General features: G+C 40.6%; 1 protein-coding gene across 1 annotated transcript; it reads left to right on the forward strand.

Annotated features, from left to right (window-relative positions):
* The first annotated feature begins 8,975 nt into the window (after positions 1 to 8,975).
* Positions 8,976 to 9,686, forward strand: LOC138886158 (uncharacterized). Its single transcript, XM_070167195.1, has 2 exons — positions 8,976 to 9,359; positions 9,405 to 9,686. Exons 1-2 carry the CDS (start codon positions 8,976 to 8,978, stop codon positions 9,684 to 9,686), a joined length of 666 nt encoding a protein of 221 aa, XP_070023296.1.
* Positions 9,687 to 14,663: the final 4,977 nt, after the last annotated feature.

Raw genomic sequence — 14,663 nt, forward strand, 5'->3', positions numbered from 1 at the left:
AACCCCTCGCACCAGAGTGACTAGCAGATGCACTCGTTATAGAAGATCCCTGAGCTGATGGGGCACAAGATGAACTCTGAGATGGGAGGGCGTTGAGTGATGACTGGCCCTGCCGAGATCCATGATAACCATGACCTAAAGATGCCCCACGATAACCTGGGCGAGCTGGCTCAGTAGACCTGAATGAATAGCCTCTGCCATGCTAAAACTGACCCCTCAAATTACCACTATAACTGCCAGATCCTCGAGGCCTCTTGGCCTCCCTCTCTTCTCGCTCCTGACGACGAACCGACTCAATCTCACGGGCAATATCCACAACCCCCTCAAAAGTATCACCAATCACCCTCTCCCTGGTTATGAGAATACGAAGCTGATAAGTGAGGCCATCCACAAACCTCCTAATCCTCTCTCTATCTGTCAGAACCATCCAGATGGCATGATGAGCCAAATCAGAAAACCTCAGCTCATACTGTAACACATTTATATCCCCCTGTCGCAACCACTCAAACTGCCTACACAACTCCTCTCTACGGGACTAAGGCACATACTTCTCTAGGAAGAGAACGGAGAACTGCTGTCAGGAAAGGGGTGATGCACCAATAGGCCTACTCCTCTCAATATCCTCCAACCAGGTAAAAGTAGCTCCTAAAAACTGATAGGTGGTAAAAGCGACCCCGCTGGTCTCCAGAATACCGGTTGTACGAAGCATACTCTGACACTTATCCAGAAAACCCTGGGCATCCTTGCCCTCTGCCCCACTGAAGGTCGGAGGCTGCAATCTTCCAAATCTTTCCAACCTCTGTTGCCCATCCTCCAGCATGACAGGAACCACATAATCATGAGAAGCTGCAACTGGCTGGGCTGGATGCGCCCCCGGCGTCTGAAGTCCCTGTACTACCTGTGCAGGGGTGCGGGCGGCGGGAGTCTGATTGCCTCCCCCAGCCTGTGAAGTAGTTGCGGTTGTAGTGGCTAAAATCGTCTGAGCCAGGCTAGTGCAAACTAATAAGATCTGTGACAAGGCCTCCTGAAGACCCGGAATCACGATGGGCATAGCTGGTGCCTGAGCTGGTGCTATTGGAGCATCCATAGCTGGAGCCTAATCCTGAGCTGGGGCAGCTAGTTAATCTACAGGTGCTGCCCTCGCTGCTCTGCCTCTTCCACGACCACGACCATGTTCACGGCCTCTGGTAGTCTCAGCTGGTGGCATGGGTGGTCGTCCACCTCGTCCGGTAGCTCGCTTCCTCACCATCTGTGAGAGAATGGAATAACAGAAGTTTAGTACTCGGACCAACAAGTTCGCACGATAAGAATTTCAAGAATATGGAGTTTTTCCTAAAGGTTCTGCAACCTCTCGAGGATAAATACAGACGTCTCTGTACCGATCCGCGAGACTTTACTAAACCTGCTCATGACTCGTGAGATCTAAGTAACCTGGCTTTGATACCAACTTGTCACGACCCTAACTCCGAACCCAGTCGTGATGGTGCCTCTCATGAAGACAAGGCCAGCCAGTCTAACACAATTCGACCTTTTAAGCAGTTAAATAGCATAAGAATAGTTCAAACATAATTTAATAGCACAATTAGCAGAAATAGAGATAACAAAGCAGAAATCCAACCCGACACTGCCCCAACCGGAGTGTCATAAGTCATGATCAACTAAGGATACTGATACGAGTCTACTAAATACAATAACTGGTACAATTGTTTGAAGAACATAGAAATAATAAGATAAGGGAGACAGGGGGCTGCGAACGCCAACAGCTACATTGTAGTCTCCGAAACACCGCCTAGACTGGAGAGATCAGCACTCAAGAGCGGGACCTGCTATGCCTGAATTTGCACACACGGTGCAGGGAGTAATATGAGTACTCCGACCCAGTGAGTAATAAATATAAATAATGACTGAAGGTAAGAAAACACGTAAAACACAAGGCATTCTATATCGAAGCAGTAAAATCACTTAAAAACAGTAAATCAGTGAAGAATCAAGTAAAATCCCTTTTTAAAAAATAAGTAATTGACAGATAATTAAGATAAAGTGAACAAACAGAAGTTCGCGCCTCAGGCTCAGTATCCACAAATCCGCCCCTCGGGCAATATCTCAGAACAGTACCATCCCCTTGGGCTCAATCTCAGAACAATACCTGCCCCTCGGGCTCAATCTCATATCACAATAAGTACCCACGCTTACTAGGGGTGTACAGACTCCGGGAGGTGCACCTTACGGCCCAAGCGCAATAATAAGCCATCTCGTGGCATCAAATCTAGGCCCTCGGCCTCATATCAATCGAGCCACCTCGTGGTGTATATATGTGTATATCAGGCCCTCAGCCTCATATCAGTATCAATGTTCCTCACAATATAGGCCATCGGCCTTACTCAGTCCGAAAATCATCACAAGGCCCTCGAGCATTAGTAAAACAATATTTCTCAGCCCAAAACACCATTTAAAACATCATTTAAGTGTCAAAACTGAGTAAAAATGCCTGAGTAGTTAAACAGTGGAAAATAACATGACTGAGTTCAAGTAATAAGTTAAAACAGTGAGGAAACAGTAACAAAAATTCCCGAAGGGTTCAAATGGTTGGCACTAGGCCCAAATATGGCATTCAACCCAAATAATGATAATAGCAAATAGTTTCCAATCAATTACGCGGTAAAATCATCAATCGGGACGGACCAAGTCATAATCCCCAATAGTGCACGACCCCACACTCATCATCAAGCGCGTGTCTCACCTCAATATAGCACTACGATGTGCAATCCAGGGTTTCAAACCCTCATAGCATCATTTACAATCATTACTCACCTTGAACCGGCTAAATCTCTAGCTCGCGATGACTTTACCCCTCGAATCGGCCTCCTCGTGCGTTGAATCTACCCAAAATCAGAATGAATACGTCACAATATGCTAAGGGAACAACGTCCAAGCGAAAACAATCGAAAAAAACCAAAAATCCCGAAATTAGCAAAAATCGAGCCCCGGGCCCACTTTTCGAAACTCAAATTTTTTACATCATTAGATTCATTGTCTCCCCAAGAGTTCATACATATAAATAACACAAGAATCGGAGTTCAAATGATCCCTCAAATCCTCAATTTAAGCACTCTTAAACTCAAGCCCTAAACCTCTATTTTTAGCCCTTTAATTCCTTTAATTTCAGTTTTTAATCCATGAAGTATTATCATAGAAGTGTGTTTTAGGTCCAAAAATCCTTGCCTTAACGAAGTCCCTAGATTCCTCTCTTCAAAATAACTCAAAGCTTCCAATTCCGAGTTCAAAAATGGCTAAACCCTTCAAAAATCGCAAAGGATGAAATATATACCTTCTACCCAGGCTTTTCCGCATCTGCTGTTTAGAACTCGCTTCTGTGGTACGACATATGCGGTCAAAACAACCGCTTCTGCGGTCCCTCACTTAATTTCCAGAACTGCATCTGTGATGGAAATTCTGCATCTGCGGCTTCATAGATGCGGCCACCTTGACCACTTCTGCGGAAACTGCTCGCCAAACCAACTTTCGCATCTACGGCCTCCTCCCTCGCACGTGCGGCACCGCACCTGCGGTCCCCAAACCGCAGGTGAAAAACCACCAGAAGCAGCAATTTTCTGAAATGTCTCAAGTCCCAAATCTTCCCGTTAACCATCCGTAATCACCCCGAGGTCCCCGAGACCTCGACCAAAAGCACAAACATGACCCAATACCTTATTCAAACTTGTTCCAATCATCAAATCACCTCAAACAAAATCAAATCTACCAAATCACATCGGATTCAAGCCTAAGTTTTTAAAATCTTCCGAATTACGCTTTCGATAAAAAACCCAACCAAACCACGTCCGAATGACCTAAAATTTTGCACACACATTCCAAATGACACAACAAAGCTACTGAAACTCTCCAAATTCCATTCCGACCCTTATATCAAAATCTCACCTATCTTCAAGTAGGACTAAATTGTTTTCTCTATTCTCTCTCTAAACTTGGGCGCCTCTCTTGTTCTTGGCAGCCATGGCTGCGTTGAGCTCTCCCCAGCCTTTGGCTATGGGAGAGACAATTCAAAACACTACTGAAACTATAACAAATTCCAAATCAACACAGTCCTACGCATCACAACTTCAACAAAACAGTGTGTCCAAAGTTGAGTTAATTCATGTTGCTGTTGTGCATGGAGATCCAACGATTGAGTTCACCATGGACCAGGTTAATGAATTTACAAGAGAAGAGGGACTGCATCAGGCTGTCGTGATGAAATTTTCATACGGCAAACCAGAATTAAAAGATATCAGAAAGAATCTGCCAGCGCAATTCGATATTCAAGGTCGATGTAATATTGGACTGTTGGAATATCGTCATCTGCTGATCCGTTCTGATTTATTCAACGACTTTGTTAAATTCTTATCAAGGTCGACTGGATATATGAAATCAAAAGGTGATGAATTTTTCTTTAGAACTTTTCCATGGTCACTAGGATTTAATCCGAGGGAAGAAACTTCAATGGCAGTTGTGTGGATTTCCTTCCCAGGTTTGCCTCCAAATTTCTTTGCTAAGAGATCACTGTTATCTATTGCATCTGCTGTGGGTAACGTTCTTGCTATGGATAAAGCAACTCAGGAGAGAACGCGACCTAGTGCAGCTAGAGTTAAGGTAATCCTTGATCTTATGGACAAACATCCAAAAAGATAAAATTGTTATGACAGATAGAGTTACTGGAAAATCCATCGTGCATGAACAAGAAATTGTTTATGACAATCTTCCAAGCTATTGCACGTACTGCAAACATCAAGGGCACAAAGAAATTTCGTGTCGAGTGAGGCAGAGACAAGTTAAAGAGGAGGCTGCTAAAGTAGATACAACAGATGGGATTACTCTGCCTGCAACTGCCACAAGACTTCATGAAGCTGTATCAAACAGTGGGGCAGGACAAATTCAATCTGCTGTTGCCAATGATTCTCATGATGTAGCTGTAGATGCGCATGGTGGTGTACACAATCCAGTTGCAGCAACAATGGTGGAAAAGGAAAGAATTGGTATCGACAGAGATGATACAGCTGGAAAGGATTTCCATAATATTGTTGTGGGTTCACTTGGTGATGATGGTAGCTTTGTGCAGCACATGGGACAGGGGGGGTCGTGTTTTTGAATAATGCGCATGGTGTTTTTGAAGATAGGCATGTAATTGATATTGTGGGCTCACTTGCACACGATGATAATGGTAACACTCAGCAAATATTTGAAATGAATAAGGACATGGCCGAAATAATTGACAAACAAGAGGGCCATGGTAACATGGAAAACGAAAAGGTGAAAGGCAAAAGTGGCGTTAATTTGAACATGCCTGTGGGCCATTTGGATTTGCTAATTGAAAAGCAAGATGGAATGGAATCTGCTACATGTTCTATGGGAAAGAATGCTGCCGAAAAATTCAAACATGTGGGCCATTTTGTTCTTGAGAAAGAAAAGGATCAAGAACAATTAAAGAAAAAGTGTGTGGGCAATGAGGGACATGATGGCCGAAATATTGATAAAATGGACAAGCTGGTCGAAAAAGTTGACAAACATGAGGCCATGAGGGCCAAGCTGATTTTGAAAAAAAGAAGCATTTTGCAGCTGTTTCAACGTTGAATGAGGCAGCTGGAAATATTCACGCGGCTACAGGATGTAACGCACATTTTCAAAAGGGTCCACTCAAAGGAATTAATAATACAATTCCTACAGTTTCAACTGATGGATTGCAAAATGCTTCTACTATTGCTACTACACATGGAGTACAACAAAAAAAAAATACTGCTATTGCAAAAAGCTTCTGCTATTGCAAATGATCGTGCAACAGATGGAAATGATGTGCAAATCCATTCAAATTTCCAGCACAATTCTGGAACTGGAGAAATCTCAGCAGATCGTGCTATTGATGGAGAAATCTCAGCTGATCGTGAACAAGCTGCTGATCGTGCTGGAGAAATCTCAGCAGCAACTATTGCTGATCGTGCAAATGATGGACAGAATCTGGAATTTTCAGTTTCTCCTGATCGTGCAGTAGTTGTGATTGAGCAGTTTGCGAGTCCAACTCCTGCTGCAAATCACGATCGACAGGAAGCAATTTTATTTTCAGAACGTGAGCAGTGTATCACAGACCACAAACGTTCATTATTGAATGCTTTGGGCAGTCCAAACCATCATAAATAGGATTTTTATCAGGTTCAAAAACGACTGCACGGAAGCAGAAATCAGTGACAAAAAGGCAAGAACCAGGTAGTGCAAGACAGAAGCAGGTAGTAACATGTTCAAGACAAGAACAAGAAGATCTTTCACTGTATAAGATATGGGGTCCCCTAATAGACTACAATGATGTAGTTTATTTTGGTGAGATAGAGGAATCAGAGGTGAAGGATGCTGAAATGTCGGAAGACAAAGACAACAAAGTCAGTGATATTATAAGTGTTAGGCGACCTCCAATGAGAAATGCCAAACAAAAGAAGGCCGCCTCAACAACATCAACAAGGTTCACCCTCTCTAAAAAGACATCATGAATTTTGAATACTTCTTGAATAATTGGGACGATGCTGAAAAAGACTTACAAATTGAAGAACTTTCAAGTTTCGACAAGAAGGGACAACATTTTAATTCTTTCATCATCTTATTCTATCACTGTATCAGTATCCTCATTTGTAATGTCATCACAGAGTATGTTATAAACTCTGTGATGATCATAGAATACTTGGTCCTCTCAAGTTCTTACTTTTTGCATTCTAGTTAATTGGCGATGCTTTTTAATTGCCTCAATAGGATTAGTAAGGTAAGGTTAGCCCGGTTTGTGTTGCCTTGGTCCTATGCCTTTGGAAAATATCCACACGGTTATGAGATTATATGCCCTCGTGAGACGTTGCCGACAGCTACACCATGAATCCTCTACATGAGGCTGTCATCATAAGGCAGTGTGAGGTGCAGAGGAGTGATTATATAGCCAAGGCATATGGGTAACAATACCGGTGCTATTGTCCCCCTTATTTATACTTTTCCTATTTGTTGTATTTTTCTGTTCTTTTATTAATAAAAAACTTAGCCCTAGGCGCTTGCCTAGAGGATTTCCAAAAAAAAAAAATCTCACCTATCAACCGGAAATCACCAAAATATCAACTTCGCTAATTCAAGCCTAATTCTAGTCCAGACATCCAAAACTCCTTCCGATCACACTCCTAAGTCATAAATCACCTCGCGAAGCTAACCAAACCATCGGAACTCACATCTGATCCCTCTAACACATAAGTCAACATCTGGTTGACTTTTCCAACTCAAACCTTCTTAAAAGAGACTAAGTGTCTCATTTCTTATCAAATCCTCTCTGAACTCAATTTAATCAACCTGATCACATAAAACGGGGATAATGAAGCATAAAGAAGCAGAAATAGGGGAAATAGAGCGATAATTCATCAGACGACTGGCCGGGTCATCATACTTGGTTCATGTCTTGTATCCTGGGCCACTAAAAAGCAAAATTCAGTGGCCTTATCCACTACTGAGGCTGAATATGTTGTTGTTGCATCTTGTTGTGCTCAATTGTTATGGATCTAACAGCAGCTGGTAGATTTTGGCATTGAAGTTGGTTGAATTCCTATATTCTTTGATAACACTAGTGCTATAAGTATGACAAAGAACCATGTTGATCATAAGAGGACTAAGCACATAGATGTTAGACACTACTTCTTAACAGATAACTATGAGAAAGGATTGATCTCCATAGAATTCTCTGCTACTGATAAGCAAATTGCTGACATATTCACTAAAACACTGAGTAGAGAAAACTTTGAAAGGAACAAGTTAGAATTAGGGATGATTAAGATCACCTAATAGGTCCAGCTTAGAATGCACAATGAAAAAAAAATTGGCTAGGAATTCTGAACCTGTGTAAATATCTAGATTAATTCTTACTTAGATTTATACTTTAATTAGTATACTCCTGTGACATGTGTATATATTATCACTGATCCCTTACAACATTTTCTCTATTATGGCATTTGAAGCATATTCAAGAGAGTTCTATATGAAGAACCTGGTTCGTTAGTATGGGTTCATATGAAAGCTCAGGTATGTTTTCTATACCCTACATAATTAGAAAGATTAATAATTCAATCATGAGCAGAAGTCCTATATTTGTAAATTCCTAGAAAATTCTATCCGTTGAGCATTGAACCATTTCCGTCCATCTAGAACTCTAAACCTTGATTTTTGCCTAATATCTAGGGAAGCCAAATCTATCATTAAAATTAAGGAATTTCAGTTTGATTAGACTTCTATTTGACCCCTGAAAAAGCTGTTGTTACTTAATGTCTAATTCGCTTTAAATACACACCACATCTCTTGTCCTCTTCATAATTCTAAAATCGTCAAAAATTCCTCTTCAATTCTAATTGCCCTCTTCTCCAAAATTCCCAAATTCTCTCAAGAAAAGAAGATTCATGTCTAACCCAAAAGATCATCCTGGCACTCCTCCACCACCATCTCCCTCAAATTCATCCTCATCTACTCCACCCAGTGCATCTCTAAAACCTAGGTTTCGAAGGCAGAAAATGCTTGCTCGAAAAATTGTAGCATCTGGGGATTTGAGGAAGGTTAAATGAAAGGTTGAAAGCTATCCAAGTGAAAGAAAGCCCAGCTCCAAAGTCTGATTCTAGATCTGAGTCTGTATCCTTTCAATTTGCCACTGAGGGAGATAGACATGGGTCTTCTGGCTTTGAAAAGACTCAAGAATCTCCTTCTGAGGTAAGTTCTTTTGTGGTTGAAAACTTAGAAACTAGGTTTGTTCTGGTTGGACCCATTAGGGATGTTGAGTTGCCTGAGATGAGTAGGAGTGGAGGTAAAAAGAAGTCTGAAAATGAAAAAGAGAGAGACGGTGTATGTGGTGAAGAGAGGGGAAAGAGAAGGGAGCAGTTCTTGCTATATGTGGGGTTGGACAAGATAGGTTAGATGAGAGTGGCATGAAGTCAGGGGGAAGTGGTTGTGGGGAAGCATTTGAGGGGTTGGTTCATCTAAGCAAACAAAGAAATGAACCTGTGTCATCGACTGAAGAAACATTGGTTGACCTACTTCAAAAAGTTGGGGCAAGTTATGACCCAAAGAAACGCAAAGCTACTACACCAAAAGCCCCAAATGTTCCCAAGCTATCCAAGAAAAGAAAAGCCTCATCCCCAACACCTATTGCCTCTTCAGTACCTAGGGGTAGAGCCACAAGAAGCAGGGTAAAACAGAGTGAAGCTGATCTACAAAAGGCTTTAGAAGAAAGCAAGAAAAAGAAAAAGGATAAGGGAAAGGGAAAGGTTGCAGAATCCTCAGAGGCTGTTGAGGAAGAAGAGATGGAACTAGTCCATTAAGAGGGGGGTACAACAGTGGAGGTTCCTATACCGAAGCCTAAGAAACCCAAGACTTCCTCCAAGAAGTCCTCCTCTGTGCATGTAGCTGCTGAACCCACACTCGCTAAGAGGACAAGATCTATAGTGAAAGCTAAACAAACTAAAGTTTCTGATGATGATGATTGGAGTGGAGAAGAAGAAGAAGATGATGAATCTAAGAAGGAACAGGATAAGCTTGCCATTTTTGGTAGAAGAAAAATCTTAAAAGGTAGATTGTTGAAGGACCTGGTGGAACCAGAGATGATGAGATTGGTAGACTCTTTGGCTGCTCAGGGATAGAAGGACATGGTCCTTCAGATGGAAGGTAGACTACCTAGAAATGAGTTGATTGAATTTATGGCAAATGCTGCTGTTAAGGATGGAATTGTCAGTAGCCAGGTGAAGGGAGTTCAAGTGCAGTTTGATGCTGTGAAACTGGGAGAGATTCTGGACATACCCTCTGAAGGGTTTGATGACTATACTAGGCAAAGGTGGCCATGCCTGGACTCCCTCCCCACCACCCTTGAAATCACCATAAGGTTCTGTGATTCAGAGAATGTGAATGAAGCCAGAGCTGTGTAGAAAAGTGAGATGAGGCCTCAACACAAGGTGGTGTTTGAGTTTATCAACAAGTGCTTATTGCCAATATAGGAGAGAAGGCACACTGCCAACTACATGGATCTGGTTCTTGTGGAATGCCTGGAGAGAGGAAAGCAAATCAACTGGCTTGCCCTTATAGTCAAACTGCTAGACAGGGTCATAAATGGTTCCAAGGCTTATGCTACCCCATATGGCTTCATACTAACCACAGTTCTAGACAGGCTCAATGTGCCTCTAAAGAAATGGGAAATGGCCTCAAGCAAAGAACACTTTGGCATCAAAAACTCTTCTTGCTTGTGACTATCCAGTCAATGACATCCCAATTGACCCGGGTTCATCCTTGAGGACACCCATCAATAGCAAGGTTAGGACTTTGGTTCAGGAATGTGCAGCTAAGGATGCTGAAATTGCTAGGCTCAAGGCTCGTGTGGTTGAAGTGGAAGCTGAGACAGATGGTCTCAGAATTGAGCTTGCAAAAGAAAAGGAGAAGAATGATGGAATTATTTAGAACATGCTAAATCTTCTCCAAACTCAACCCTCCAGTTCCTCCAATCCTTAGGACTCCTAGTTTTTGTCTCTTGAACTAGTTCTAGTACCCCCCCAGTAACCCAGATTAGGGATTTTTCTGTTGTTTTGCTCATGATTTGGATGTTTTTATTTCTTTTTGTGGATTGTTAGTGGCAACATATCTCTCTCAATGACAACTGTTGTTTTATCTTGTTCAATGATTATTCTGACCTTGATAGTTTAAATATGTTTGTTTGATTACTGATGATCACACCATAATTGCACTTGCAGTTGCCCCAGTGTCCATGAGTACTTATTAAAATCTGGAATTCATGATGTGTATGCAACTTTTCGATGATGCCAAAAGGGGGAAGAGATATTGTGCTTTACACATTATTCTGAAATAAGTGATATTTATAACCTAATTAACCTGGTCCTTGATGAAAAGAAAATTTTCTGAGTTTAGTGTTGTCACTAAAAAGCACAGAGTTTGTCATCATCAAAAAAGGAGGAATTTGTTGGCCCAAGAACAGGTGATATTTTGAAGAATGAGAAATGAACTCAATCATGAACCATGTCCATCTTATGAAGCACTCTAGTGATCAACCTTCATATGTGAGATGCACGTGAAGGAGATAAGTCCTACTGATCAAGCAACAATATCTCTTGATCTGATCAAAAAGGTTGCATATTGGATAAGGGGAGAAAGTCTCCTTATATGAAGAGACAATCCATATAAAGAGAATGTTAGAGTTTGATATCTTCAAGGACTCAACTACGATAAAAGATCAGAAATTGAGTCCCAATCAAATTGCGTCCGTTCTTGAAATGTCTCCATCGGCATATTCCACCGATGGATCCCGAACTACATACGACCCAATTACTGTAAAACCAGGGATATGTAGGAAGATCAGAAACCAGATTACGGCCTAAGTCTCCTCGAACCATTTCGTTCGGTCAAAATTGGCCATCATATCTTTACCCGACAACTCTTTCATTCTTCCCGGGTAAAGAGGGGCAGCTGTTGATACCCAATTTTTCCCTGTATATTTTTAATATGAAAAATACTCTCAAAATAACATGTATGTGCATGTATAAGTATGTCCCAAGGTTTTATTATTTTTCTTTTAATTTTTAAATTAATTTATTGCCCTATTTTATTAAGTAAAACCCAGTAATTATCCCCAAAATTATCATTTTAGGTGATTCATTTATTGAATTCTCATATTTATATTAAAATATAGCTATCATAAGTTTTTCATATTTTTACAAATTTATTTAGTATTTTTAAAGCTAAATTGCATATAATTGCAATATTTGCCTCTTTCAAGATTTAATTGTAATTATATTTATAAAATCGACTCCAATATTTTTAATTTAATATTATGTATTATTAAGCATTTAGTACCTTTAATTTATTTTCAGAAATTATTTTACTATTTTTATAAAATAAACGAGGGAAAATGGCTATTTAAATGATAGCCCATTTGCATTTTAATTTTAGCCAAATTTGAACCTCTAATTAGACCCAATTCCATAACCCAATTACCCAGCCCAAATCCTAATCTACCCGACCCACGACCCTTTAAAATAATCCACCCGGATTCCCCTTCAATCTAGGATGTTGATCAAAATGATCAACGGCCACCGTTAACTCTTTCCTTTTTAATTCCCAATTACCCCCTAACCCTAGTCATTTGTCACCTGCAACCGCCCTTGAATCCCCCCTTTTTCCAATTCTCTCTCAAGCTCCTCTCAAACCCTAGCCGCCTCCCTCCGTTTCCACCTTAAAATCACCTAAATCCATGGCTTCCATAGTCATTAAAGGCCTGTACCGGCCTCCTATGACTCCTACACGCCTGATTACTATGGTTTCAAGGTCAGACCTTGAAGAAGATTGGCCAAGACTTTGTTTCATTCGAGTTCTATGGCTGTCTCCAACCTTGCTCCGGCCAGCCATGGCTATTCATGCCTGATCTTGACTTCTCCTGCTTAGATCAATGACTTTCCAAGCCTTTCTCACCATTTGGGTTCTTCCGAAACCCTAACCTTCGAGGTTCCTCTGATTCTTTTAGATCCGTTGTAGATCTGTGTTTTCTCAAAGTTTCTTTCAAACTTTACCTTCAAAACCTTTACCTTCTCCGATTTAGGGTTCTGTTAAGTCATTTCAAAGCTTTTCTGATTTTTAACGTGTTCTACTGTGTTTCTGATGTTGACCTTCTACTGCGTTTCTTATGTTGATTCTTCTACCGTGTTTCTTATGTTGTTCTTCTACTGTGTTTCTTATGTTGATTCTTCTACTGTGTTTCTTATGTTGTTCTTCTGCTATGTTTCTTTATGTTAAAAGTCTTGGTTCTTTCTTAAGGTTTCTGATTTTATTTGTTGATAATTTTGCCTGATTCTCTTGTCTTTCATCTCTATACTCGATTGATGGTGAAAACCCTAAAATTTAGGGGTTCATTCGAGTTTTGAGACTATTTGCTATGTGATTTGCTTGTTCCTCATCTCTGAACTTGTTTGGTTTCAAAATCCTAATCTCTTTGGACCTATTCGAGTTTCTGAAGTTGTTTCATCTACTACTCGACTGAGTTTCGCAATCTTCGTTTCAAATTCTATTGCTTCATGTGATTTTGATCTCCTACTATCATTTGAAACTCGACTATATTTTCAGAATGGTCTTTCTACTGGACCCTTTTGCATGTTTTTGATACTCTCCCTTTTCTCTATTAACCTATGTGACTGTCATGTGGTTATTCTCTTTGTCATGAGTTCAGCCTCGCATGCCTAATGTTATGCTCTCTTTTATATGCTAAATTTCCCTATCAAAACAACCCTTAATTGTGGACTGATTTCAAACTTCTTTGTGTCATTCTGATTGTACTCTTGTAATTGATTCTTTCCTTGTTGTACTGATTTCCCTTTTTATTGGATTCTTATAGACCTTTTCTTGATTAGAGTCTGATGAACCTAGCCTCTATTACCTACTGTGTACTTGTACTATGCTGGAAATACTTCCTTATTAGTCATATTCAGCCCTATGTGATTTCTTTCCTTATTTAGCACTTGCATGTTACCATCTGATTTTAACTCCTTAATTAAAGGAAGTCTTATATTGATTGATTTTAATTGGTACACGGTTCCGTAATTATTTTCTTACCTTGTTTTCTGCCTATTTTCAAACTGTAAATACCTGGCTTTCTCATTAACACAGACACTCTTAGTTTTCTGAACTCACATTCATCTTCAAAAAGCATTCTCTCTTTTTACTTGTATTGTGTCCTGCTTTCAAGTCCTGCTACTTGCTTTTATTGTACTTTGCCTCTTTGAAACTGGTATGTTCTGATTAAGATATTCAGCAATCACAACAATGTGTTTACTTAATACTTTTACCTTCTTGTTTGTCTACTGCTTATGTATGGTTCAATACTTACTTTAGCATGCTGTAATTTCCTTCTGCCTGTCCTGTTATGAACCCCAAACCCCTGCCCCAATGTGTTCGATACTATGGTTTGCTTGAGGCATGACAATACTGAATATTACTATCCATGACTCAAGCTTGATCCCCCTAGGATCCTAACCCCTATGATTCTTTGCAGTTGTATGTTCTGGTAGGCTTATATGCATGCCAGAATCTCCATTGTTGTACATGCCCAAAGCTTACCCTTGCCAAGCATGGGCTTTCCGCAATCAGTTCCTAATCCCCGACCCCCTTTTGTGTAAAGTTATCAAATCTGTAGCTATTTCTCAATACACTTTTCCCTTTTCTTTACTTCCCTAGTTGTTAAAATTCTGTTTCTGCACTTGCACTCTCTCTTAGACTTTAAGTTCTGTCCCCCTCTTGTGAGCCTTGCCTTGGGACCCCTTGAGCTCCCTCTGAACTTGGACAGTTGAGGGTTGGCCCTTCCACACTGCACTTATCCCCATTCTGATACTACAATTTGGGTGTGAGCACTGCCCGAAATACCATTGAGGCTCTTAGGGAACTCTGGCACACTCAAATTGGAGAAAGGCTTTGGATCAATGGTCTTTGAGTTGGCTTATCTCATAACTCAATGAGGAAGTCAGAATCAGGTTACCTCTAGTTGTACTCTTATTTGTATTTTCTGATGTAATTTACTATTCCGGTTTGTAATAAGTTGTAATAAACACTTGGGGGCTGGCTAGTGAAAA

The sequence above is a fragment of the Nicotiana sylvestris genome, chromosome 2 (genome assembly GCF_000393655.2).
Source record: "Nicotiana sylvestris chromosome 2, ASM39365v2, whole genome shotgun sequence".
Lineage (NCBI taxonomy): Eukaryota > Viridiplantae > Streptophyta > Magnoliopsida > Solanales > Solanaceae > Nicotiana > Nicotiana sylvestris.